General features: G+C 40.7%; 1 protein-coding gene across 2 annotated transcripts in view; it reads left to right on the top strand.

Annotated features, from left to right (window-relative positions):
* Positions 1-1,407, top strand: part of CNTROB (centrobin, centriole duplication and spindle assembly protein) — a 38,933-nt gene extending 37,526 nt beyond the window's left edge. For both annotated transcript variants that reach the window (XM_053569893.1, XM_053569894.1), the window contains 2 exons: positions 909-981; positions 1,221-1,407. In XM_053569893.1, the coding sequence (XP_053425868.1) occupies positions 909-981; positions 1,221-1,343 (196 nt within the window). In that variant the 3' untranslated portion in view covers positions 1,344-1,407. The remainder of the gene's footprint in view (positions 1-908; positions 982-1,220) is intronic.
* Positions 1,408-25,382: the final 23,975 nt, after the last annotated feature.

Raw genomic sequence — 25,382 nt, 5'->3', positions numbered from 1 at the left:
CAGCACAGCGTCTCTCTGCTGAAGATCACTAAGCTCTACTAAAGACTAAGATCTATCTATTCTAAGATTGCTTATATCTCTCTAGAACTCTTTCTCTCTCCAGCTAAAGTAGATAGCCCTCAGGCATCTAAGAGCAATTGTTGCTGAGCAAGGTAGCTTAGTGGTCCGTGTCCAGAACCTAGTTAAGAACCTAGTTAAGCCGGGCTGAGACCTGGCCAGTCCCAGGCCCTGACAAGAGTGGAGAGTGTATGTTATACACTGAGTAGAATTTTTTGTCCTTTTCTGGGGAGGAAAGTGAAGGATGAGATGTAGCTAAAGAAATCTCCTTTTCTCACTGCTCTCACCTTTCTACTGCTTTTTTCTTTACTTGTAAAAAAAAAAAAAAAAATCTCAGGTCAGGCTTGGTAGCTCACACCTGTGGTCCAAGGTTGAGACAAGAGGATTGCTTGGGGCTAGAAATTTGAGACCAGCCTGGGAAACATAGCAAAACTCCATCTCTACAAAAAAAAAAAAAAAAAAAAAATGAGCTGGGTGTGGTGGCACACAGCTCTAGTCCCAACTACTTGCAGGTGGCCTTGAGCCCCAGAATTTGAGGCTGCCATGAGCTATGATTGACACCATTGCATTCTAGAGACCCCATCTCTAAAAAAGAAAAATGAAAAAAATTATATTCCCCATGTCTATTTTTCTTCCTCTTTTCACCCTGTAGTACAAACTCAGAATCCTAGAATTTTGACTAGTATAATTCTTTATTTAATTCCACTAATATCTCCTCCTATTTGAACCTCAGATCTATCGTGTTTGTTCTCATTCTTAAGAGACAAGTTGGGGAGTTGTTTTTCCATCCAGTGTTGGGTAAATTGAGGGAAGTTGTTCCCCCATCCTCATACCCCTGCTGTGTGTGGCAGGAGCGATGGCCGAGGGGATAATGTCCCCAGAAGGAACTCGGACTCCCGCTTGAGTGAGATCCCCCGGAAAGAGGTGAGGGACCAGGGGAGAAAAGGGCTCTCATTGACTAGTTCCTTCACCTTTGCACACTCCCTGCTGGCTTCACCTCTCCGTGGCCTGGCCCTTCAGTTCCAGTCCCCACTCTTTAGTGTGGGCTTTTCCCTGCCGTGATTGACTGTGGCTCTCCCCATGCACTATGGCTTTCCTCAGTGGGCTGGGGGATTGAGAACATATGACACTGACTTTTCTCTCTCTTTTCCCTTAACTCCCAGATTCCTACCCAGGCTGTCCCTCGCCGCCTTGCTACAGCCCCTAAGACTGAAAAACCTCCCACTCGGAAGAAAAGTGGGCATCCTGCCCCAAACATGAGGAGCCGGGGAGGGGTCTGGAGATGAGCCCCTTCCCCTTTCTCCTCCTTTTTATTCTCTTGTTATTATTTTAATAAATGCTCAATAGTCTATGTTAGAGTTTGGAAAGTGGAGGTTTTGTAGGAAAATACTTTGTAAAGAAACCCCATACTGTTGCAGTATGTTTTTTATATCTTACATGTTTATATGATATTTCCTGTGGGAAAAGACATGACTGCTTTGAAAGAACAAGGTATATAACTGGACTTTAGAAGTTTGAGAAGTTTGAGTTCAGTGTTTAAAGCGTAAAACCTATGGAGTAATAAGCTCTGCTTGGTAGTGGAATGATAGATAGCTATTATTTTCTTTTTTATACATTTCTGTATTTTCCAAATTTTCTAAAACATGTATCTTAATAATCACAAAAAACAAACTTTTAATAAAAGAATAAGTTATTGTATAAAAAGTTTGAGTAAAAATTTGGTTGTTGGTAAAAAGAGTTTTTAAAAAAATTTTTTTGAGTCAGAATCTTACTTTCTTGCTCCAAGTAGAGTGCTATAGTGTCACAGCTCACAGCAACCTCAAACTCTTGGGCTCAAGTTATTATCTTGCCTCAACTCCCAAGTAGCGGGGAGTACAGGCACCTGCCACAACAGGCTATTTTTTTAGAGATGAGTTCTCACTCTTGCTCAGGCTGGTCTTGAACTCATGAGCTCAAGCAATCCACCTGCCTCAGCCTCCCAGAATGCTAGGATTATGCATTAGCCACTGTGCATGGCCCAAGAGCTTTCAATTTTAAGAGAAAATCATTCTTTCAGGTTGCATTAGTGGGATTCAAATTGGCAGATTCTGTTCCACCCAGAACCCATTTTGTGTCTGTAATCTCCACTCTTATAGTTTTAAAATATGTATAAAAGACCAGGATAGCACAGTGGCTCACACCTATAATCCTAGTACTTGGGAAGCTGAGGCAGAAGGATCCCTTGAGGCCACCAATTTAAGACTGAGCAAGAGCAAGGACCTCCTCTATAAAAAAAACATAAAAATTAGCTAGGTGTGGTGGCATGTGCCTATAGTCCTGTCTACTCAAAGGCTGAGGTGGGAGGATTGTTTGAGCCCAGGAGATGGAGGTTGCAGTGAGCTATGACAACCCTACAGCACTCTAGCCTGGGTGACAAAGCAATACCCTGTCTCAAAAAAAAAAAAAAAGTATAAAGGACTTGAGTGCTGACAAGAATAAAATGTCATGTTTACAAAAACTTTCATCCTAATGCTCATTATAGAACAAAGAAAATGTCAGGGAGAAAATAACATCTGCATGACACTAACAAAATCCCTGGCTTTGTGGTACAAACGCTCAAAGACACAGTACAATTTCAGTTAAACTGGCTGAGGATGCGGTGAAACCTTCCCCGCAGCTCCCAGCTCTGGAGCACAGTGCAGGGCAGTGGTAACGGTAAGTACAGTTCTGAAGGGACTAGTCTGAGGGCAGAGTTTACTAGATTTCTCTGAAGAGGGCAAGGTCTTTCTATTTGATCCTGAATTATTTGATTAGATCTAGAATAGACATGATACTTACAGACTCACTGTGTCTCATACTAATAAATGTTTAGGTTTTATTTCCTTCCACCTAAGTACTTTCTAACGTCCAGGGAGGGCGAAAATGAAGAAAAGATAAAGATATATGACCAATAATTGTGCGGGTTTTCCTGCTCAGCTGTGTCAGGACAGCTGTCCCCAGGACCACTCTCTGGCATGTACAACCAGAGAAACTAAAGACAGGAGTAGCCCCAGGTTCAGTGGGCTTTTTGAGCCCTGTTTAGCCACATATCGAAGTGTTTTCTGTTTTTTACCTCAAATGCATAAATTGATTTCACCACACCCTGACTCTTGACCTACTGTCATTGGTAAGATAGGGTTTTATGCAGTTTTCGAAAATTGCTAAAATGAACACCCACTTCATTCTTATTTTCTATCTCCTGGAGTTCAACCTGCCACCATCAGTCAACATGCCCTACATTTTTCTTGATGTGAAGCACAGCCTGGAGAATATTTCCTAAGACAACTCTTCAAAACAAAATCAGCGAAGTCCACAGTGCTGACTTAATCATTTCGTAGCAACACAATTTTTTATTTTTAAAAATATGTATATTGTACCCACATTAAAATGTGTTCCTTCACTGAGGACCACCAAGGAGGCTGGGAGGAGGAGAAAACCCACAGCCAAGCAGTGCCCCAATTTTCCCCTCCATAATCATTTGGGGAATATTCTAGGAGTGGGGATGAAAAATTTTAAGAGTTCCACTGAAAACTGCTTGCAGAGAAAATGGGTGTAGTCTGATTTACGGTCAGGTATCACGTAGTATAAGACAGGGTGTTGAGATGGAACTTTGACTCACAACTCACAGCTATTGTGGTTGGGGGTAGAGAACGTCCTGGTGGTGAAATATTAGGGTGAAGAGTCAGCTGCTAAACAGAGAAACCCATCGATGTGGTTGCTTTTGGACAAGGGGTTCTCAAACTGCAGCCCGCGGGCCACATGAGGCGGTGTGATTGTATTTGTTCCTGTTTTGTTTTTTTACTTCAAAATAAGATATGTGCAGTGTGCATAGGAATTTGTTCATAGTTTTTTTTTTTTTTTAAAACTATAGTCCGGCCTTCCAACAGTCTAAGGGACAGTGAACTGACCCCCTGTTTAAAAAGTTTGAGGACCAGGCGGCACCTGTGGCTCAGTCGGTAGGGTGCCGGCCCCATATACCGAGGGTGGCGGGTTCAGACTCGCCCCGGCCGAACTGCAACAACAAAAAAAAAAATAGCCGGGTGTTGTGGCGGGCACCTGTAGTCCCAGCTACTTGGGAGGCTGAGGCAAGAGAATTGCTTAAGCCCAGAAGTTGGAGGTTGCTGTGAGCTGTATGATGCCACGGCACTCTACCTAGGGCCATAAAGTGAAACTCTGTCTCTACAAAAAAAAAAAAAAAAAAAAAAGTTTGAGGACCTCTATGTCAGTTAGAGTCTCAGGTTCCTTCTGTCTGGTTTTTCTGCTATCCCCTGGAGCAAGATCAATGTTATGTAGGACTCTCAGTTGGCAAGCAGGGGAAAGAACTATGTCCAATGTCTTAAGACCCATATCTGAAATGCTATACATCGATTCTCATATTTCATTGGCAGAACTTTGGTCACATGGATGCATATGACTGCAAGACACTCAGAAATGTAGCCTAGCTGTCCTACCATGTATGCAGCAATAAACAATATGCAAGAACTAAAGAAGAAGGGCCAGGTGTAGTGGGTCACACCTGTAATCCTAGCACTTTGGGAGGTCAAGGCATGTGGATCGCTTGAGCTCAGGAGTTCAAGACCAGCCTGAGCAAGAGCAAGACACCATCTCTAAAAATAGCCAGGCGTTGGGGTGGGCGCATGTAGTCCCAGCTACTTTGGAGGCTGAGGCAAGAGAATCACCTGAGCCCAAGAGTTTGAGGTTGCTATGAACTGTGACGCCATGGCACTCTACCAAAGGCAACAAACTCTGTCTCAAAAACAAACAACAACAACAAAAAAAATAAGGAAGAAGAAGAGAATGGATTTTTAGTAGCAAACTAGCAGTCTGCCCTATAAAGGGTGGGGCCTCCCTGAGAGAATCTGCAAACTAATAATTCTTAAGACAAATTCATGCCAATAATTAGTAGTGACTAACTGCAGATAATGAAAAAACATAGGACATATGTAAATTAGTCCAAGATGTCCAAGATGCACAAATGAATTAACTAGCCCATGCAAAACAAAGTTAGTACAGGAAAAGGAAAGAACTTAAATTCAAATCAGTATTCTCATTGGGACGAGAAAGATGGTATGGAAAATACAGTCATAGAACAAGAATTTTAGGTTAAAAAATATTAAAAAGCAGAATGGACTCTACTTGAAACTGATACCGGAATTTCAGGTTCTTGGTCTTGGCGATTTGAAGAATAAGTCCACCGACCACAGGATCAGTGGTAAGTCAGGATTTATTTATAGAAACCAAAAATTACAACAACTACAAAAATCAAACCTCCTAGCAGAGAGAACCCAGGAAGGGAACAAGCTCTCCTGCTCCCTCTTCAAGGTCTGTCTTTGGGCTCTCTGCTCAGGGGTTTATATAGTGGCAGGGAGGTTGTTCTAGGGTGTGAGTCCTGTCAGTTACAGCCAGCTGTGCAATGAACTCTCAGGCCTTGGAAACTGACAGGAAATCCACCAGTCAGAAGTGCACATGGAGGAGACAGCACAGTGCCAGCATCTCCCCCACAGGTGTCCGACCCTTGCAGCAAGCTGATTCCTGTTTCTCTGTCCCCAGGAGCATCAACACCTCCAGGGCTAAGGCAGCAGGTCATGGTGCTGCCTTGTCCTGCATCAAAACTACACATTTTATTTTACTTTTTTTTTTAATTGACAGTCTCACTTTGTAACCCTTTGTAGAGTGCCATGTGTCACAGTTCCCAGCAAATTCAAACTCTTGGACTCAATCGATTCTCTTGCCTCAGCCTCCCTACTAGCTGGGACTACAGGTGGCCACCACAATGCCCAGCTATTTTTTTTTTTTTTTTGGTGGTTGTTTAGCAGGCCTGGGCCTGGTTCAAACCCACCAGCCCCAGAGGATGTGGTTAGTGTCCTAACCACTGAGCTATGGGGGCCCCCACTTTTTTCTTTTTTTTGAGACAGAGTCTCACTCTGTCACCCTGGGTAGAATGCTGTGGCATCATAGTTTACATCAACCTCAAACTCTTGGGCTCAAGAGATCCTCTTGCTTCAGCCTCTCTGGTAGCTGGGACTACAGGCACCCACCATAACGCCTGGCTATTTTTAGAGACAGGGTGTCGCTGTACCTCAGGCTGGTCTCCAATGCCTGAGCTCAAGCAATCCATTTGTCTTGGCCTCCCAGAGTGCTGGGATTACAGGTGTGCGTCACTGTACTTGGTCTGTACATTTGGAAGGAAAATTAAAGGAGGCTGAGTGTGGTGGCTCATGTCAATAATCCCAGCATTTGGGAGTCTGAGGTGGAAGGATCACTTGAGGCTGGGAGTTTGAGACCAGCTTGGGCAACATAGCAAGACCCTGACTCTACACAAATTTTAAAAAGTAGCTGGGGACAGCACCTGTAGCTCAAAGGAGTAGGGCACCGGCCCCATATGCCAGAGGTGATAGGTTCAAACCCAGCCCTGGCCAAAAACTGCAAAAAAAAAAAAAAAGTAGCTGGGTTTGGTGGTGCGTGCCTGCTGTCCCAGCTACTTGGGAGGCTGAGGCAAGAGGATAACTTGAGCCCAAGAGTTTGAGGTCACTGTGAACTATGACACCACGACACTCTACCCAGAGTGACAAAGTGAGACTCTGTATCTAAATAAATAAATAAAAGCACATGATTCTAAATAGGCCTATTTTGCTATGAAGAATGTTATTGGGACAACTGGTGAAACTTGAATAATATCTCAGAATTAACGATGGATCAATGTTAATTTTCTGATATTGATGTTTGTATTGTGGTTATGCAGGAGAATCTCCTCTGCAGGAAACAAAACATGAAACGTTGGGCACTAACAAGGCTTTGTATTGGCAACTTGCTCTCTAATGGTTCAGGAGAAGAAAGTTATTTGTACGCTACTTGAAACTTCTCTTTTTTTTCTTTTTTTTTAGACAGTGTCTCCCTCTCCCTCAGTAGAGTGCTGTGCTGTCACAGCTCACAGCAACCTCAAACTCTTGGGCAAAAGTGATTCTCTTGCCTCAGCCTCCCAAGTAGCTGGGACTACGGGCACCCACCACAACACCCAGCTGGTTTTAGAGATGGTGTCTCACTCTTGCTTAGGCTAGTCTTGAACTCATGAGCTCAAGCAAACCACCTGCCTCGGCCTCCCAGAATGCTAGGATTACAGACATAAGCCACCATGTTCACCCCTTGCAATTTTTCTATAAAGTTTTAAATTTATTTTTTTAATTTTAAATTATTTGAATTTTTAAGAACAATCTAATTTTTAAAAATCAGATACATGTGGATTTAAAACAACTAAAGTCAAAAAGGACAATGATGGTCACTTCATATTGGTCAAGGGAAAAATACAACAACGAAGACATTTCAATTCTAAATATTTATGCACCCAATTTAAATGCTCCCAGATTCTTGAAACAGACCTTGCTTAGTCTGAGCAATATGATATCCTATTAACACCATAATAACTGGGGACTTCAACACCCCTGTCTCAGAGCTGGACAGATCCTGTAAACAGAAATTAAACAAAGATATTAGAGATTTAAATGAGACCCTAGAACTACTATGCTTGATAGACACATATAGAACACTCCATTCCAAACATAAAGAATATATATTCTTCTCATCATCCCATAGAACATTCTCCAAAATTGATCATATCCTAGGACACAAAAAAACCTCAACAGAATCAAAAGAATTGAAATTCTACCTTGTATCTTCTCAGACCACAAGGCACTAAAAGTGGAACTCAACTCCAACAAAAATGCTCAACCTCACACAAAGGCATGGAAGTTAAACAACCTTATGCTGAATGACAGTTGAGTGTGGGAAGAAATAAAAAAGGAAATCATTAACTTCCTTGAGTATAACAACAATGAAGACACAAGTTACCAAAACCTATGGGATACAGCAAAAGCAGTCCTGAGAGGAAAATTTATTGCTTCAGAAGCCTACATTCGAAAAACAGAAAGAGAGCATATCAACAAACTCACAAGCCATCTGATGGAATTGGAAAAAGAAGAATAATCTAAGCCTGAACCCAGCAGAAGAAAAGAAATATCCAAAATAAAATGAGATTAATGAAATTGAAAACAAAAGAATCATTCAGAAAATTAATGAAACAAGGAGTGGTTTTTTGAAAAAATAAATAAAATAGATAAACCTTTGGCCAGACTAACTATAAATAAAAAAGTAAAATCTCTAGTAACCTCAATCAGAAATGACAAAGGGGAAGTAACAATGCCACAGAGATATAAGAGATTATCTCTGAATACTACCAGAAACTTTATGCCCAGAAATTTGACAATGTGAAGGACATGGATCAATATTTGGAATCACACGCTCTCCCTAGACTTAGCCAGGAAGAAATAGATCTCCTGAACAGACCAATTTCAAGTACTGAGATCAAAGAAACAATAAAAAATCTTCCAACAAAATAATGCCCTGGTCTGGATGGTTTCACATCAGAATTTTATCAAACTTTCAAAGAAGAGCTTATTCCTGTACTGCAGAAATTATTCCAAAAAAATGAGAAGGAAGGAATCTTTCCCAACATCTTCTATGGAGCAAACATCACCCTGACAGCAAAACTAGGAAAAGACCCAATTAAAAAGGAGAATTTCAGACCAATTTCACTAATGACTATAGATGCAAAAATTCTCAACAAAATCCTAGCCAATAGATAACAGCTTATCATCAAAAAAGTCATACATCATGATCAAGTAGGTTTCATCCCAGGGATGCAAGGCTGGCTTAATATACACAAGTCTCTAAACGTTATTCACCATATCAACAGTAGCAAAACCAAAGACTATACAATCCTCTCAATAGCTGCAGAAAAAGCATTCCATAAAATCCAGCATCCTTTTCTAATTAGAATACTGAGGAGTACAGGCATAGGTGGCACATTTCTGAAACTGATTGAAGCTATCTATGACAAACCCACAGCTAATATTTCCTGAATGGAGTAAAACTGAAAGCTTTTCCTCTTAGAACTAAACCAGACAAGGTTGTTCTCTGTCACCATTACTATTCAACATAGTGCTGTAAGTTCTAGCCAATACAATTAGGCAAGATAAGAAAATAAAGGGCATCCAAATGGGAGCAGAGGAAGTCAAACTCTCCCTTTTTGCTGATGATATGATCTTATACTTAGAGAACCCTAAAGACTCAACCACAAGACTTGGAAGTCATCAAAAAATACAGTAAGGTCTCAGGATATAAAATCAATGTCCACAGTCAGTTGCCTTTCTATACTCCAACAACAGCCAAGATGAGAGGCTAATTAAGGACTCAACTCCCTTCACCATAGCCCCAAAGAAAATGAAATACTTAGGAATATACCTAACAAAAAGAGGTGAAGGACCTCTATAAAGAAAATTATGAAACACTAAGAAAGGAAATAGCAGAGGACATTAACAAATGGAAGAACATACCATGCTCATGGCTGGGAAGAATCAACATTGTTAAAATGTCTATACTTCCCAGAGCAATTTACCGATTCAATACTATCCCTATTAAAATACCAACGTCCTACTTTCAAGTCTTGGGAAAAATGATTCTGCATTTTGTATGGAACCAGAAAAACCCCGCATAGCTAAGGCAGTATTTAGTAATAAAAACAAAGCCCGGTATATCACTATACCAGATTTCAGACTGTATTACAAGGCCATAGTGGTCAAGACAGCATGGTACTGGCACAAAAATAGAGACATAGACATTTGGAATCGAATAGAAAACCAGGAAGTGAAACCAACAACTTACAGCCACCTGATCTTCGATAAACCAAACAAGAGCGTCCACTGGGGGAAAGACTCCGTATTCAATAAATGGTGCTGGGAGAACTAGATATCCACATGTAGAAGACTGAAACTGGACCCACCCTTTTCTCCACTCACAAAAATTGATTAGAGATGGATAAAGGACTTAAATTTAAGGCACAAAATGATAAAAATCCTCAAAGAAAGAATAGGAAAAACACTGGAAGATATCGGCCTGGGGAAAGACTTTATGAGGAAGACTGCCATGGCAATAGCAACAAAAGCAATAATAAACAAATTGAATTTAATTAAACTGAAAAGCTTCTGTACAGCCAAGGAGACAACAACCAAAGCAAATAGACAACCTACCCAATGGGAAAGGATATTTGCATATTTTGAATCAGACAAATGCTTAATAACCAGGATCTATACAGAACTTCAATTAATCCACAAGAAAAAAACCAACAATCCCATACATCAATGGGGAAGAGAGATGAATGGAATCTTCTCTAAAGACAACAGACAAATGGCCAGAAAACATATGAAAAAATGCTTATCATTCCTAATTATTAGAGAAATGAAAATTAAAACCACCCTAAGATATCATCTAACCCCAGTGAGAATCCTATATCACAAAATCTCAAAACTGCTGTTGCTGGCGCGGATATGGAGAGAAAGGAACACTTTTTTTTTTTTGAGACAGAGCCTCAAGCTGTCACCCTGGGTAGAGTGCTGTGACATCACAGCTCACAGCAACCTCCAACTCCTGGGGTCAAGTGATTCTCCTGCCTCCGCCTCCCAAGTAGCTGGGACTACAGGCGCCAGCCACAAAGCCCAGCTTTTTTTTTGGTTGCAGCCATCATTGTTGTTTGGCGGGCCCAGGCTGTATTAGAACCTGCCAGCTCAGGTGTATGTGGCTGGCGCCTTAACCGCTTGAGCCACAGGCACTGAGCTGAGAAAGGAACACTTTTACACTGCTGGTGGGACTGCAAACTAATACAACCTTTTTGGAAGGAAATATGGAGAAACCTCAAAGAACTCAACCTAGACCTTCCATTTGATCCTGCAATCCAATTACTGGGCATCTATCCAGGAAAAAAAACCTTTTATTATAAAGACACTTGTACTAGGCTGTTTATTGCAGCCCACTTTACAATTGCTAAAATGTGGAAACAACCTAAATGTCCTTCAACCCAGGAATGGATTGGTAAGCTGTGGTAGAATAGAATATTATTCAGCCATAAAAAATGGAGATTTTGCAGCATTTGTACTAACCTGGATGGAGGTGGAACACATTATTCTTAGTGAAGCATCACAGGAATGGAGAAGTATGAATCCTATGTATACAACTTTGATATGAGGACAATTAATGACAATTAATGACACAGTGGGGCATGGGGGAAGGAGAGACCAGACAGAGAAGGAGGGAGTGGGTGAGGGAAAGGAAAAGAAAAAAAAAAGACAAGAAAAGAAAATAGTGACTAATTCTCACATAAATTGGATTTAATTTTGACCAAAGTACATTACTTAAACATTAATTTTTAATTCATCTTGTTAATATGTTGTTTGGGATATTGCATCCTCATTTATAAGTGAAATATGTTTGTTATTTTCCCCTTTATAATAATATATTCTCTTCAATTTTACTATCAGGTATACCCAGATCAAGTAGGATGATTTAGTATTTCTTCTTTTTCTATTGTCTATAAGATTTGGCATGATCTGCTTTTTGAAATTATCTTTTACTTTTATTTATTAATATTAGTTGTCTATTTTTTGAGACTTAAAAAAAAAGAAGTTAACTGATGACTCCATACTGAATCTCAGAGTCAAAGCATTCTATAATAGACATACTCTTATTTGACAATGAGAATGTTACTTTCTTTACATTATTATTATTATTACTTAATATTTCAATGCAGCAATTGTCTGATTTTTTTCTGAATGTATTTATGTTTGTTCATTCTTTATGAGGTTTTGGTTTCTAGTCCTTATCTTAAACATTGTTATTGTTATTAAATTTTAAGCCTCTTTAATTTTGTGAAGGCAAAAAATGGAAACCTAAAAAACACATGTATATGTAAAAATAAAAATAAAATAAAATAAAAGATTTTTTGAGACAGAGTCTCACTTTGTCACCTCTTTGGTAGAGTGCTGTGGCATCATAGCTCACAGCAACCTCAAACTCCCAGGCTCAAGTGATCCTTTTGTCTCGGCCTCCCAAGCAGCTGGGACTATAGGTGCCTGCCATGACACCTGGCTATTTTTAAGAGACTGGGGTCTCATTCTTGCTCAGGCTGGTCTCAAACTCCTGAGCTCAGGCAATCCACCCATCTCAGCCTTCCAGAGTGCTAGGATTACAGACTTGAGCCAATGCCCCCAGTCTCCCATTACATCTAAAGTGTAAATATTTGAAATATATGGCAATTTTTATAATTCTCTTTGACATTTCTTTTGGGGGGGTTATATCATGAGCCTCAAAAAAATGCAAGTGGCCTCTGCCTACCTTGTCTTCTGAGCCACTGTCACTAGATCTTTTAGTTTTCATTTGATTCCATTGTTCATTGTTTGAACTTTATTTTTACCATGTACCTAGATTTTCTTTACAAATGATAATGTAATAATGTTTTTCTTATAATTTTCCTTAAAATAGCTATAATTAATAATGTCTGATAGAGAAGAATTGATGAGTGAAACATCTCATCACCTCTGAGCTGAAATGATTTAAAGCTGATTCTAGGCTCTAAAGTTGAGATTTCCAGCCTCATAATTTGGCCTCAGCAGTAGTGGTGGTAGTTGCACATTATTGTAAGAAGTTCAAGCTGTTGATGATGTTTAGAGATTCCACCCCTGCTTTTCAGGCAGCAGCAGGCTGTCTGGGGAAGCAGGATGACCAGTGATCACAAATTGAGTGTTTGTATGCAGTATATAAGTAAGGTTTCTTTTGCATTGGGTTGGGGGGGATTGTTGGTGAGGATAAATATAAGACATGAATATTTGTAGGTTGTATTAATCAAGAGTTCTCCAGAGAAATGAAACCAACAGGTATGTGTGTGTGTGTAGAGAGAGAGAGAGAGATTTTAAGGAACTGGCTCATGCAATTGTGAAGGCTTGGCAAGTTCAAAATCTGAAGGACAGGCCAACAGGTTGGAGACTCAAGGAGGAGTTGCAGTTTGAGTCCAAAAATGGTCTGCCAACAGAACTCTTTCTTGCTAGGGGCAGTTCATCTTTCAATATACAGTATATAAAAATCTTCAACTGATTGGATGAAACTCACCTCCATTATGGAGGGTAATCTGCTTTACTCAAAGTCTACTGGTTTAGACCACCCAAAGCAGTTTACAGATTTAATCCAATGTCTTTCAAAATACCAATGTCAATCTTCACAGAAATATAAAGAACAATTCTAAAATTTATATGTAACTACAAAAGACCCCAAAGAGCCAAAGCAATTCTGAGCAAAAAGAATAAAGCTAAAGACATCACACTACCTGACTTCAAAATACATTACAAAGATATAGTAACCAAATAGCATACCATGGTATTGGCATAAAAACAAATACATAGACCAATGGAACAGAATAGAGAACCCAGATATAAATCCACACATTTACAGCCAACTCATTTTTGACCAGGGCCCTAAAAACAAACCGTGGGGAAAAGACAATCTCTTTCCATAAATGGTGCTGGGCAAACTGGATATCCACATACAGCAGAATGAAAGTAGACCCCATCTCTCACCATACACAAAAATCAAATTAACATGAATTAGAGACTTAAACCTAAGACCTAAAACTACTAGAAGAAAATATTAGGAAACACTCTAGGACATTGGTCTGGGCAAAGATTTTTTTATATAAGACTTCAAAAGCACGGGCAACCAAAACGAAAATAGACAAATGAGATTATATCAAGCTAAAAATCTTCTGCACAGCAGTCAACAAACTGAAGAGACAACCCACAGAATGGTAGGACTCATTTGTAAATTATCCATCTGACAAGGGATTAATAACCAGAATATATAAGGCACTCAAACAAATCAACAGCAAAACCCCAAAATAATCCAATTAAAATATAGACAAAAGATTTGAAGATATTTCTTAAAAGAAGACATATAGATAGATGGCCAACAAGTATATGAAAAGATGCTCAACATCCCTAATCATCAGAGAAATGCAAACAAAACTACAATAAAGGTATCATCTCAGCCCAGTTAAAATGACTTTTATCAGAAAGACAAGGAATAATGGATGGCCACAAGGATGTGGAGAAAGGGCAACCCTTGTACACTTTCTTGAGAATGTAAATTGGCACAGCCACTATGGAGAATTACATGGAGCTTCCTCAAAAAAAGAAATAGAACTACCATATTATCTAGCAATTCCAATGCTGGGTATATGTCCTAAAGATAGGAAATCACTATATTGAAGATATATCTGCACTCCCACGTTTATTACAGCACTGTTCACAATTACCAAAATACAGAATCAACCTAAGTACGCATCAGCAGATGAATGGGTAAAGAAAATGTGGTACATATATACAGTGAAATACTACTCAGCCAGAAAAGGAATGTAATAATAGGCAGCAGCTGGGGGAAGAATCAACACACCAACACCAGGGATCATAGCAGAGTGAACTGAGGACAGAGGTAAAAGTTACCTCTGTTGTCTCCTGCCGCCACCACCACTACACTGGGCTCAGGAAGCCCCAAGTCCCTGCAGCCACCCCACTGCACAGAGTGCAGAGCAGCCTTTCTGGGTGACCTCGAGGCAGAGCAGCCTCCAGGAGATGGAGGGGAAAGAGCCCGGATCCTCCTTCTCCCCACCGCCCTCACTCTCATCCTCCTACCATCATCCCCTCTTTACCTCCCTATCCCCCCAGTCTGATCCTCTCCCCTTAAAAAAGAAAGAAAATAAATAAATAGAGAATGAAATCCTGTTACTTGTGGCAACATAGAGGGAACTGGAGGTCGCTGTGTTAAGTTAAATAAGCCAATCACAGAAGGACAAATATTGTAAATTCTCATGCATATGTGGGAGCTTAAAAATGTGGATCTCAAAGACTACTAACTTAAATGTTAATGTTATTGTTAAAATACCTTTACAGTAATGTCTGGAGTATCTGTTCTAAGTACTATTGCCTAACCAAGTAGAAACAAAAACTTAACCACCACGTAGGTTCTGGACCAAAGATACTTTTTATTCTCCATCAGCTGATCATAGAAGAGCTAAGCCACTGGTCCAGGAGGTATTAGTGTGCCAGATGGGTCATTCCCCATTGTAAATCATCCTTGATTTTTTTTTTTTTTTTTTTTTTTGTAGAGACAGAGTCTCACTTTATGGCCCTCGGTAGAGTGCCATGGCCTCACACAGCTCACAGCAACCTCCAACTCCTGGGCTTACGCAATTCTCTTGCCTCAGCCTCCCGAGTAGCTGGGACTACAGGCGCCCGCCACAACGCCCGGCTATTTTTTTGTTGCAGTTTGGCCGGGGCTGGGTTTGAACCCGCCACCCTCGGCATATGGGGCCGGCGCCCTACTCACTGAGCCACAGGCGCCGCCCCATCCTTGATTTTTTTAATGTGTACTGTATATATGAATCACCATTTGTAATTTATACACTGACACTCCAACACTGTCTTTCAATCCTGGATTTGGGCTTTTGCATATCAGCAAATAAATCAGCATTTCAAGTTATCTCATGACATTCATGTAGTGGTGTTAATTTGCATATGTTCAAATAGTTTATCACTTTTTATTGAAAAAAGTGAAAAATAGAAAAGCACAACTGCCAATTTGATCAAAAATGAGATTAAGACAAATATAGATAATATTAGGTGGGTCCAAAGGGGCAAACCATTAGCATTAAATGAGCTTCCATTGGGCTTAAGCTTGAGACTGTGTATTTATGGGCACTTAGCTCAGAATTTAAGTGCTTGGGGGTGGAGTCAAGATGGCTGACTGAAGCCAGCTTTCCACAGAGGCTCTTGTCCAGAAGGAGAGTTAAAGGACAGAAATTTAGCAAGTAACCTGGTGGATTAGAGCTGCACCAAGAGAGAAGGTTGAAGAACACAAATCAACCCTGCTGAGGTGAGCTGCGACCCCAAGGATACAAACAAAAGGTAAAAAATCCGTCACCAAGCGGACGGGAGTCCCCTCCCCCATGAGAATGGCTCGGAGTACTCCATACAAATAAGCGAGCAGAGTCCAAAAGTCCTCTCATTATATCCCACAGGAGAGACCCTCTAAAAACTAGACCTACTTCCCCTACTAGGGTGCCATGGCACTCTCCTGCCAGGCATAAAACTGTATAAAACTGTACATATTCTCTACCTGCAATTCTGAACTCCCAGCACTCCCCTCCACTCTCACTCTGAGGTCTGGAAGCCTGTCCCCCAGGAGTCCAGATTCTTGGGTATTTTCTTGAGAGGTGTGGACAGGGCATGGACTGCTGCTGGTCAGTGCTGATTCTGCTGCATGGGAGTGAGGAGAGGATGGTTGGTGGAGAGGGAACCATACAGGAGCAGCGATGCCCTGAGGCACAGAGCAGCAGCCGCTTAGACAACAATAGGGCTCACCCCTGGATATCCCGGAGTCACACCCCCTATCTCTCTGGGCAACCAGAGGAGGCGGGGCATCTTCTCCGGTGGCAGCCATTAGCGGAACAGATCTGGGACAGAAATGCAGGCCCCGTGAGCAAAGAGTTTGCCTGAGGCGGTACTGGCCTGGGTAGAACACAGAGACTAGAATATGCATGTGCAGAGCCGGCAGAGTCCCAGGGTGGGGCTGACCCAGAGGACCGCTTTACTGAGCCTGGGATGTATGGGCCCTCAGGGGAGCATTAGCTGAGACAAAGGAGGGCAGGCAGAGGCTGGAATTGACAGCTAACCGTGCAGCAAATACAAACAGCAGCCCAGACCAGGCAGCGGCACAGACAGGGCCTGAGGCACAGGTTCTGTGAACTCTATCAGTGTCTCTTCTGCAGAGGGAATATAGCCGGGACAGAAACAAATTTCACAAAGTTGTTCTGTTCTGTCAGTAACATCAATCAGGAGTGGGGCTGGAACTGAGTGAACAGCCCCAGCCTCCATTAAGCACCTGAGGTTGTCAGGCCTCACCTCCCCCTGCTGGATAGTGGCAGGGAGCAGTGGCCTGGCTGAGGAGACATAGATCTCCCTGTGATTCAGGCAGGTGCAAACCCCTGAAGTATCTGCTCATTGGAGGCAACTGGGTCACAGCACTGTGGAGTTATCAGTGACTGGGTGTGACAGAGGTGCAAGGTGGGGAAGGAGGCACCAACCTTCCCAGACTAATCTATTTGCTGGGTGGGTCCTCATGACCTCATGGAGCACTGCAGCAAGTCATATTTGAGTTGTCAGCAGACCCCTGCGATCTAGTTGCCAGAGACCTTTTAAACTCTCCCACCTGAGATAGGTGCTGATTGAGACAATTGTTTTGGACCTCTTTAACTGGGGCAATCACCCGAGGACTATCCAAGAGGTACCCTGGGTGTGTGATTGTAGGAAGGTTTGATTTTCCTTTTCCAATTGTTGCCTGTGGGGGGCAGGGTGACTTAATTGCTGGTATTTCTCGAACAGCTGAGACATCAACCCAGAGTAATTGATTCACTAGGGTCGGACAGAGACCAGCTGAAAACAAGACACAGCCACTTAGCCCCACCACACCAAGCAGGTCCCCAGTTTCTCAGACCATAGCACTGTATGGGTCCTTGGCAAAGCTCTAGGGAAAAAAGTATAGACACCAGTCCCAGTTTTTGAGCAAAGGGCTGGTTAATCACTACTCCTGGAGCCCTGAACCCAACTTTTCTTCATTCACTCATCTAGTCAAACGGTGTAAAATAATCATGGGGTGGAATCAGCGGAAAAACTCTGGTAATATGAATAACCAGAGTAGATCAACCCCCCCAAGAAAAATATGGCAGACGTAACTGAAGATCCCATTCATAAACAGATGGCCAAGATGTCAGAAATCGAATTCAGAATTTGGATTGCAAACAAGATTAATAGAATGGAGGAAAGGTTGAAATTAGAAATTCGAGGAGCAATTCAAAAGTTGTCTTAAGAATTCAACAAATTTAAAGACAAAATCACCAAAGATTTTGACACATTGAGGCAAGAATTTGCAGCCCTCAAAGATCTGAAAAATACAGTAGAATCCCTCAGTAACAGAGGAGCAAGCAGAAGAAAGGATTTCTGACATTGAAGACAAACCTTTTGAACACTCCCAAACTCTCAAAGATGAAGAGAAATGGAGAGCAAAAAAGGATCATTCTGTCAGAGAGCTCTGGGATAATTCCAAGAAGGCTAATATCCACCTCATTGGAATTCCTGAAAGCGATGAAGTGGTTTTGCAAGGCACAGAGGCCCTTCTCCATAAAATCATGAAAGAGAATTTTCCTGACATGCCAAGAGATTCTGAAATTCAGATAGCAGACAGTTTCAGAACCCCAGCATGACTCAACCCGAATAAGATATCCCTCAGGCACATCATAATTAACTTCACTAAAGTTAATATGAAGGAGAAAATTCTGAAAGCAGCCAGTTGTAAGAAAACCATAACCTATAAAGGGAAGAATATTAGAATGACTGCAGATCTCTCTGCTGAAATCTTTCAAGCCAGAAGAGGGTGGTCATCAACTTTTAATCTCCTAAAACAAAATAATTTTCAACCCCAGATCCTGTATCCAGCTAAACTGAGTTTCATTTAGGATGGAGAAATTAAATACTTTAATGACATTCACATGTTGAAGAAATTTGCCATAACTAAACTAGCTCTTCAGGATATTCTCAGACCTGTCCTCCATAATGACCAGCACAATCCTCTACCACAAAAATAAACTCACTCAGAAACTTTTGATCAAACTCCAACTTCCACAGTGGCGAAAGGATTAAAAATGTCCACTGGACTTTTGAAAAACTCGATACCCAAAATTTTACCAGGCTTATCAATACACTCCATTAATGTGAGTGGCTTAAACTGTCCTCTAAAGAGGCACAGGTTGGCTGACTGGAAACCAAAACTCAGGCCAGATATCTGCTGCATACAAGAATCTCATCTTACCTTAAAAGATAAATGCAGACTCAGAGTGAAGGGATGGTCATCCATATTTCAGGCAAATGGAAATCAGAAAAAAGCAGGTGTTGCAATTCTATTTGCAGATGCAATAGGCTTTAAACCAACAAAAGTAAGGAAGGATAAGAATGGTCACTTCATATTTGTTAAGGTAATACTCAATATGATGAGATTTCAATTATTAATATTTATGCACCCAACCAGAATGCACCTCAATTTATAAGAGAAACTCTAACAGACATGAGCAACTTGATTTCCTCCAACTCCATAATTGTCAGAAATTTTAACACTCCTTTGGCAGTGTTAGATAGATCCTCCAATAAGAAGCTGAGCAAAGATATTTTAGATTTAAACCTATCCATCCAACATTTGGATTTAACAGACATCTACAGAACATTTCATCCCAACAAAACTGAATACAGATTCTTCTCATCAGCTCACAGAACATACTCCAAAATCGATCACATCTTAGATCACAAGTCTAACCTCAGTAAATTTAAAGGATAGAAATGATTCCTTGCATCTTCTCAGACCACCATGGAACAAAAGTTGAACTCAGTAACAACAGGAGTCTGCATACTCATACAAAAACATGGAAGTTAAATAACCTTATGCTGAATGATAGCTGGGTCATAGACGAGATTAAGAAGAAAATTACTAAATTTTTGGAACAAAATGACAATGAAGACATGAATTATCAGAACTTCTGGGATACCACAAAGGTAGTCCTAAGAGGGAAATTTATAGCACTGCAAGCCTTCCTCAAGAGAATGGAAAGAGAGGAAGTTAACAACTTAATGGGACATCTCAAGCAACTGGAAAAGGAAGAACATTCCAACCCCAAACCCAGTAGAAGAAAAGAAATAACCAAAATTAGAGCAGAATTAAATGAAATTGAAAATAAAAGGATTATACAATAGATCAATAAATCAAAAAGTTGGTTTTTTGAAAAGGTCAATAAAATAGATAAATCTTTGGCTAACCTAACCAGGAAAAAAAGAGTAAAATCTCTAATTTCATCAATCAGAAATGACAAAGATGAAATAACAACAGACTCCTCAGAAATTAAAATAATCCTTAATGAATATTATAAGAAACTTTATTTTCAGAAATATGAAAATCTGAAGGAAATTGACCAATACTTGGAAGCACGTCACCTTCTAAGACTTTGCCAGAATCAAGTGGAAATGTTGAACAGGCCTATATTAAGTTCTGAAATAGCATCAACCATACAAAATCTCCCTAAAAAGAAAAGCCTGGGACCAGATGGCTTCATCTCAGAATTCTACCAAACCTTTAAAGAGGAACTAGTACCTATATTACTCAAACTTTTCCAAAATATAGAAAAAGAAGGAATACTACCCAACACATTCTATGAAGCAAATATCACCTTGATCCCCAAACCAGGGAAAGACTCAAGAAAAGAAAATTATAGACCAATATCACTAATGAATATTGATGCAAAAATATTCAACAAAATCCTAACAAACAGAATCCAGCAACACATCAAACAAATTATACATCATGACCAAGTCAGTTTTATCCCAGGGTCTCAAGGCTGGTTCAATATATGTAAATCTATAAATATAATTCAGCACATAAACAAAGACCATATGATTCTCTCAAATGATGCAGAAAAAGCTTTTGATAATATCCAGCATCCCTTCATGATCAGAACGCTTAAGAAAATTAGTACAGAAGGGACATTTCTTTTTTTTTTTTTTTTTTTGTAGAGACAGAGTCTCACTGTACCGCCCTCGGGTAGAGTGCCGTGGCATCACACGGCTCACAGCAACCTCTAACTCCTGGGCTTCCGCGATTCCCTCCCTAGCAGCTGGGACTACAGGCGCCCGCCACAACGCCCGGCTATTTTTTTGTTGTTGTTGCAGTTTGACCGGGGCTGGGTTTGAACCCGCCACCCTCGGCATATGGGGCCGGCGCCCTACTCGCTGAGCCACAGGCGCCGCCCGGGACATTTCTTAAACTGATAGAGGCCATCTACAGCAAACCCACAGCCAATATCATATTGAATAGAGTTAAATTGAAATCATTTCCACACAGATCAGGAAACAGGCAAGGTTGCCCATTGTCTCCACTGCTCCTTAACATTGTAATGGACATTTTAGCCATCACAATTACCCCTTGAAAGGCGATCAAGGGTATCCATATAGGTTCAGAAGAGATCAAACTTTCACTCTTCACAGATGATATGATCGTATATCTGGAAAACACCAGGGATTCTACTATAAAACTCTTAGAAGTGATCAAGGAATACAGTAGTGTCTCAGGTTACAAAATCAACATTCATAAATCGGTAGCCTTTATATATACCAACAATAGTCAAGCTGAAAAAACAGTCAAGGACTCTATTCCATTCACAGTAGTGCCAAAGAAGATGAAATATTTGGGAGTTTATCTAACAAAGGACGTGAAAGATCTCTATAAAGAGAACCATGAAACTCTAAGAAAAGAAATAGCTGAAAATGTTAACAAATGGAAAATCATACCATGCTCATGGCTGGGAAGAATCAACATTGTTAAAATGTCCATACTACCCAAAGCAATATACAATTTTAATGCAATCCCTATTAAAGCTCCACTGTCATATTTTAAAGATCTTGAAAAAATAATACTTCATTTTATATGGAATCAGAAAAAAACCTCAAATAGCCAAGACATTACTCAGAAATAAAAACAAAGCAGGAGGAATCACGCTACCAGACCTCAGACTATACTATAAGTCGACAGTAATCAAAACAGCATTGTACTGGCATAAAAACAGAGGTGGATGTATGGAACAGAATAGAGAATCAAGAGACAAACCTAGTTATTAACTTACAGTTATTATAACTTACAGTTATTTGATCTTTGACAAGCCAATTAAAAACATTCAGTGGGGAAAAGATTCCCTATTTAACAAATGGTGCTGGGTGAACTGGCTGGCGACATGTAGAAGATTGAAACTGGACCCACACCTTTCACCATTAACTTAGATAGACTCTCACTGGATTAAAGATTTAAACTTAAGACATGAAACTATATAAATACTAGAAGAAAGAGCAGGGAAAACTCTTGAACAAATCAGCCTGGGTGAATATTTTATGAGGAGGACCCCCTGGGCAATTGAAGCAGCATCAAAAATATACTACTGGGACCTGCTCAAACTAAAAAGCTTCTGCACAGCCAAGAACACAGTAAGTAAAGCAAGCAGACAGCCCTCTGAATGGGAGAAGATATTTGCAGGTATGTCTCCGACAAAGGTTTAATAACCAGAATCCACAGAAAACTCAAACATATTAGCAAGAAAAGAACAAGTGAGCCCATCTCAGGGTGGGCAAGAGACTTGAAGAGAAACTTCTCTGAAGAAGACAGGTGCACAGCCTACAGACATATCAAAAAATGCTCATCATCCTTAATCATCAGAGAAATGCAAATCACAACTACTTTGAGATATCATCTAACTCCAGTAAGATTAGCCCATTTCACAAAATCCCAAGACCAGAGATGTTGGCGTGGATGTGGAGAAAAGGGAACACTTCTACACTGCTGGTGGGAATGCAAATTAATACATTCCTTTTGGAAAGATGTTTGGAGAACACTTAGAGGTCTAAAACCAGAATGTTTATTGCAGCCCAATTCATAATTGCTAAGCCAAGGAAAAAGCCCAAGTGCCCATTGATCCACGAATGGTTTAATAAATTGTGGTATATGTACACCATGGAATATTATGCAGCCTTAAGGAAAGATGAGGACTTTACCTCTCATGTTTACATGAATGGAGCTGGAACATATTCTTCTTAGTAAAGTATCTCAAGAATGGAAGAAAAAGTATCCAATGTACTCAGCCCTACTGTGAAACTAATTTATAGCTTTCATATGACCTAAGAAATATGGGGAAAGGGGAAAAAAGGGGAGAGGGAGAATGGGCAGAGGGAGGGTAATTGGTGGGAACACATCTATGGTGCATCTTACAAGGGTACATGTGAAACTTACTAAATGTAGAATATAAATGTCTTAACACAATAACTAAGAAAAAGCCAGGAAGGCTATGTTAACCAATGTGATGAAAATTTGTCAAATGGTATATAAAAGTAGTATATGGTGAAAAAAATCAAAAAGAAAAGAAAAAAAAATTAACTGCTTGTTTTCATGTCTGTTGTTCCCACTAGATTTTAAGCAGCCTGAGAACAGGGCTGTGTTCTTTAACTTTTTCTTCCAGGATTTAAGTACACAGCGTGGCAGGAAGTATTTGCTCAACTGATGTTTGTTAACTAGAATTTTAAAACTTTATTTTCTCCTGTAAAGCTTGCTCATTATAGACAATTAGAAAACAAACATAATTATAAATAAGAAAACAGAAATCATCTGAATGAAATTCTATCACCCAGAGAATGTTTTCTTCAAAATTTTAATACACACAGAGACATACACACAACAGAATTATATGCAGTTCTCATTTTAAATTTTTCTCTTAATTTCATCCCATTACATATAATATATATTTTTTTTTTTTTGTAGAGACAGAGTCTCACTGTACCGCCCTCGGGTAGAGTGTCGTGGCGTCACACGGCTCACAGCAACCTCTAACTCTTGGGCTTACGCGATTCTCTTGCCTCAGCCTCCCGAGCAGCTGGGACTACAGGCGCCCGCCACAACGCCCGGCTATTTTTTTGTTGCCGTTTGGCCGGGGCTGGGGGTTTGAACCCGCCACCCTCGGCATATGGGGCCGGCGCCCTACTCACTGAGCTACTGGCGCCGCCCTACATATAATAATTTTAAAAATATTGAAACACGGGTGGGGCCTTGGTGTGTGTCACACTTTATGGGGGCAAGACATGATTGCAAGAGGGACTTTACCTAACAATTGCAATCAGTGTAACCTGGCTTATTGTATCCTCAAATAAATAAAAACATTAAAAAAATATATTGAAACACATTTTCAATGACTATTTGATTTTGTGTCTTCAAGGTATACCATAATTTATAAAATAAGTCCCCATTCATTGGACTGAATATTTCTCATTCTTTGCTATTATAAATATTGATGTGATGACGCTGAGGGTGTGTGGTCCTAGCATTCTGGGAGGCTGAGGAAGAGAACTGCTTGAGGTCAGGAGCTCGAGACCAGCCTGAGCAAGAGCAAGATTCCCATCTCTACAAAAAAGAGAAAAATTTGCCTGCCATGGTGACATGTGCCTGTAGGTCCAGCTACTCTTGAGGCTGAGGCAGAAGTGCTTGAGTCCAGGAGTTTCAGGTTGCAATGAACTACGATAATGCCACCACACTCTAGCTCAGTTAGAGTGAGACTCTGTCTCAAAAAAAAAAGAAAAAAAGGTGCAATGAATTTTTCTTTCTTTTTTTTTTTTTGAGACAGAGTCTCATTATGTCACCCTTGGTAGAGTACCTGGCATCATAGCTCAGCAACCTCAAACTCTTGGGCTTAAGCGATTCTCTTGCCTCATCCTCCCAAGTACCTGGAACTACAGGCGCCCGGCTATATTTTTTTGTTGCTGTTGTTAATTGTTGTTTAGCTGGCCCAGGACAGGTTTGAACCTGCCTGCCTGGTTGTATGTGGCTGGCGCAGTAACCACTGTGCTACCGGCGCAGAGCCAGCAATGAATATTCTTTATGTAAATCTGGTGTCTCTGATTATATTCTTAGGGTAGATTCCTGGAAGTGGATTACTGGTTCAAAGAGTATGAATATTTTTAAGATCCTTAATACATAATATCAAATTGTTTTTCAAAAAGATCACAATTTACACTTCCACCCCATGTGTTGTGGAAGTAAAAATAACACCACCACGGACACCCTGAAGTGTCATTTTTCATGCTACAATGGCGTGGTCCTTATTTGCTTGAGGCTTGACATGAACTCAAAGCATAGGTGGTGGGATCACATGACCCAGACAGGTTACCTTCTATGCATGGATGTGTCAGTGTCCTGCAGGCATATTTGGATGCTGCAGAAAACCTGGCTCATATTGTCTTAACAAGAAGGACTTAGAGGCCAAGTGCAGTGGCTCACGCCTATAATCCTAGCACTCTTGGGAGGCTGAGGCAGGAGGACTGCTTGAGCTGAGGAGTTCAAGACCAGCCTGAGCAAGAGCAAGACCCTGTCTCTACTAAAAATAGAAAAATTAGCTGGAGGTGGTGGCAGGCACCTATAGTACTCTGGAGGCTGAGGCAAAAGGATCGCTTGAGCCCCAGTGTTTAGGGTGCTGTGAACTATGATGGTGCCACTGCACTCTACCCAGAGTGATAGACTCTCTGTCTAAAAATAAAAAATAAAAAGGACATGGAAACAGGATGGGCTACAGGATGGTAAGGCTAATGTCACAGCAAAGTCACCAGGGATGCACATTCTGTTCATCTCACTATCTTTCCATCTTCAATACTGGCTTCCTGCCCAGACAGGCTGTGGGTGTTACCAGGTTCCCTCCAGATGTACTAAAGCCCGTGCTCACCTGAGCTGTGCATGCACACATAGATCCATGAAAA

This window comes from Nycticebus coucang, chromosome 18, assembly GCF_027406575.1.
Source record: "Nycticebus coucang isolate mNycCou1 chromosome 18, mNycCou1.pri, whole genome shotgun sequence".
Lineage (NCBI taxonomy): Eukaryota > Metazoa > Chordata > Mammalia > Primates > Lorisidae > Nycticebus > Nycticebus coucang.
Note: the sequence above shows the minus strand (reverse complement) of the source record. Positions and strands in the feature narration are given on the sequence as shown.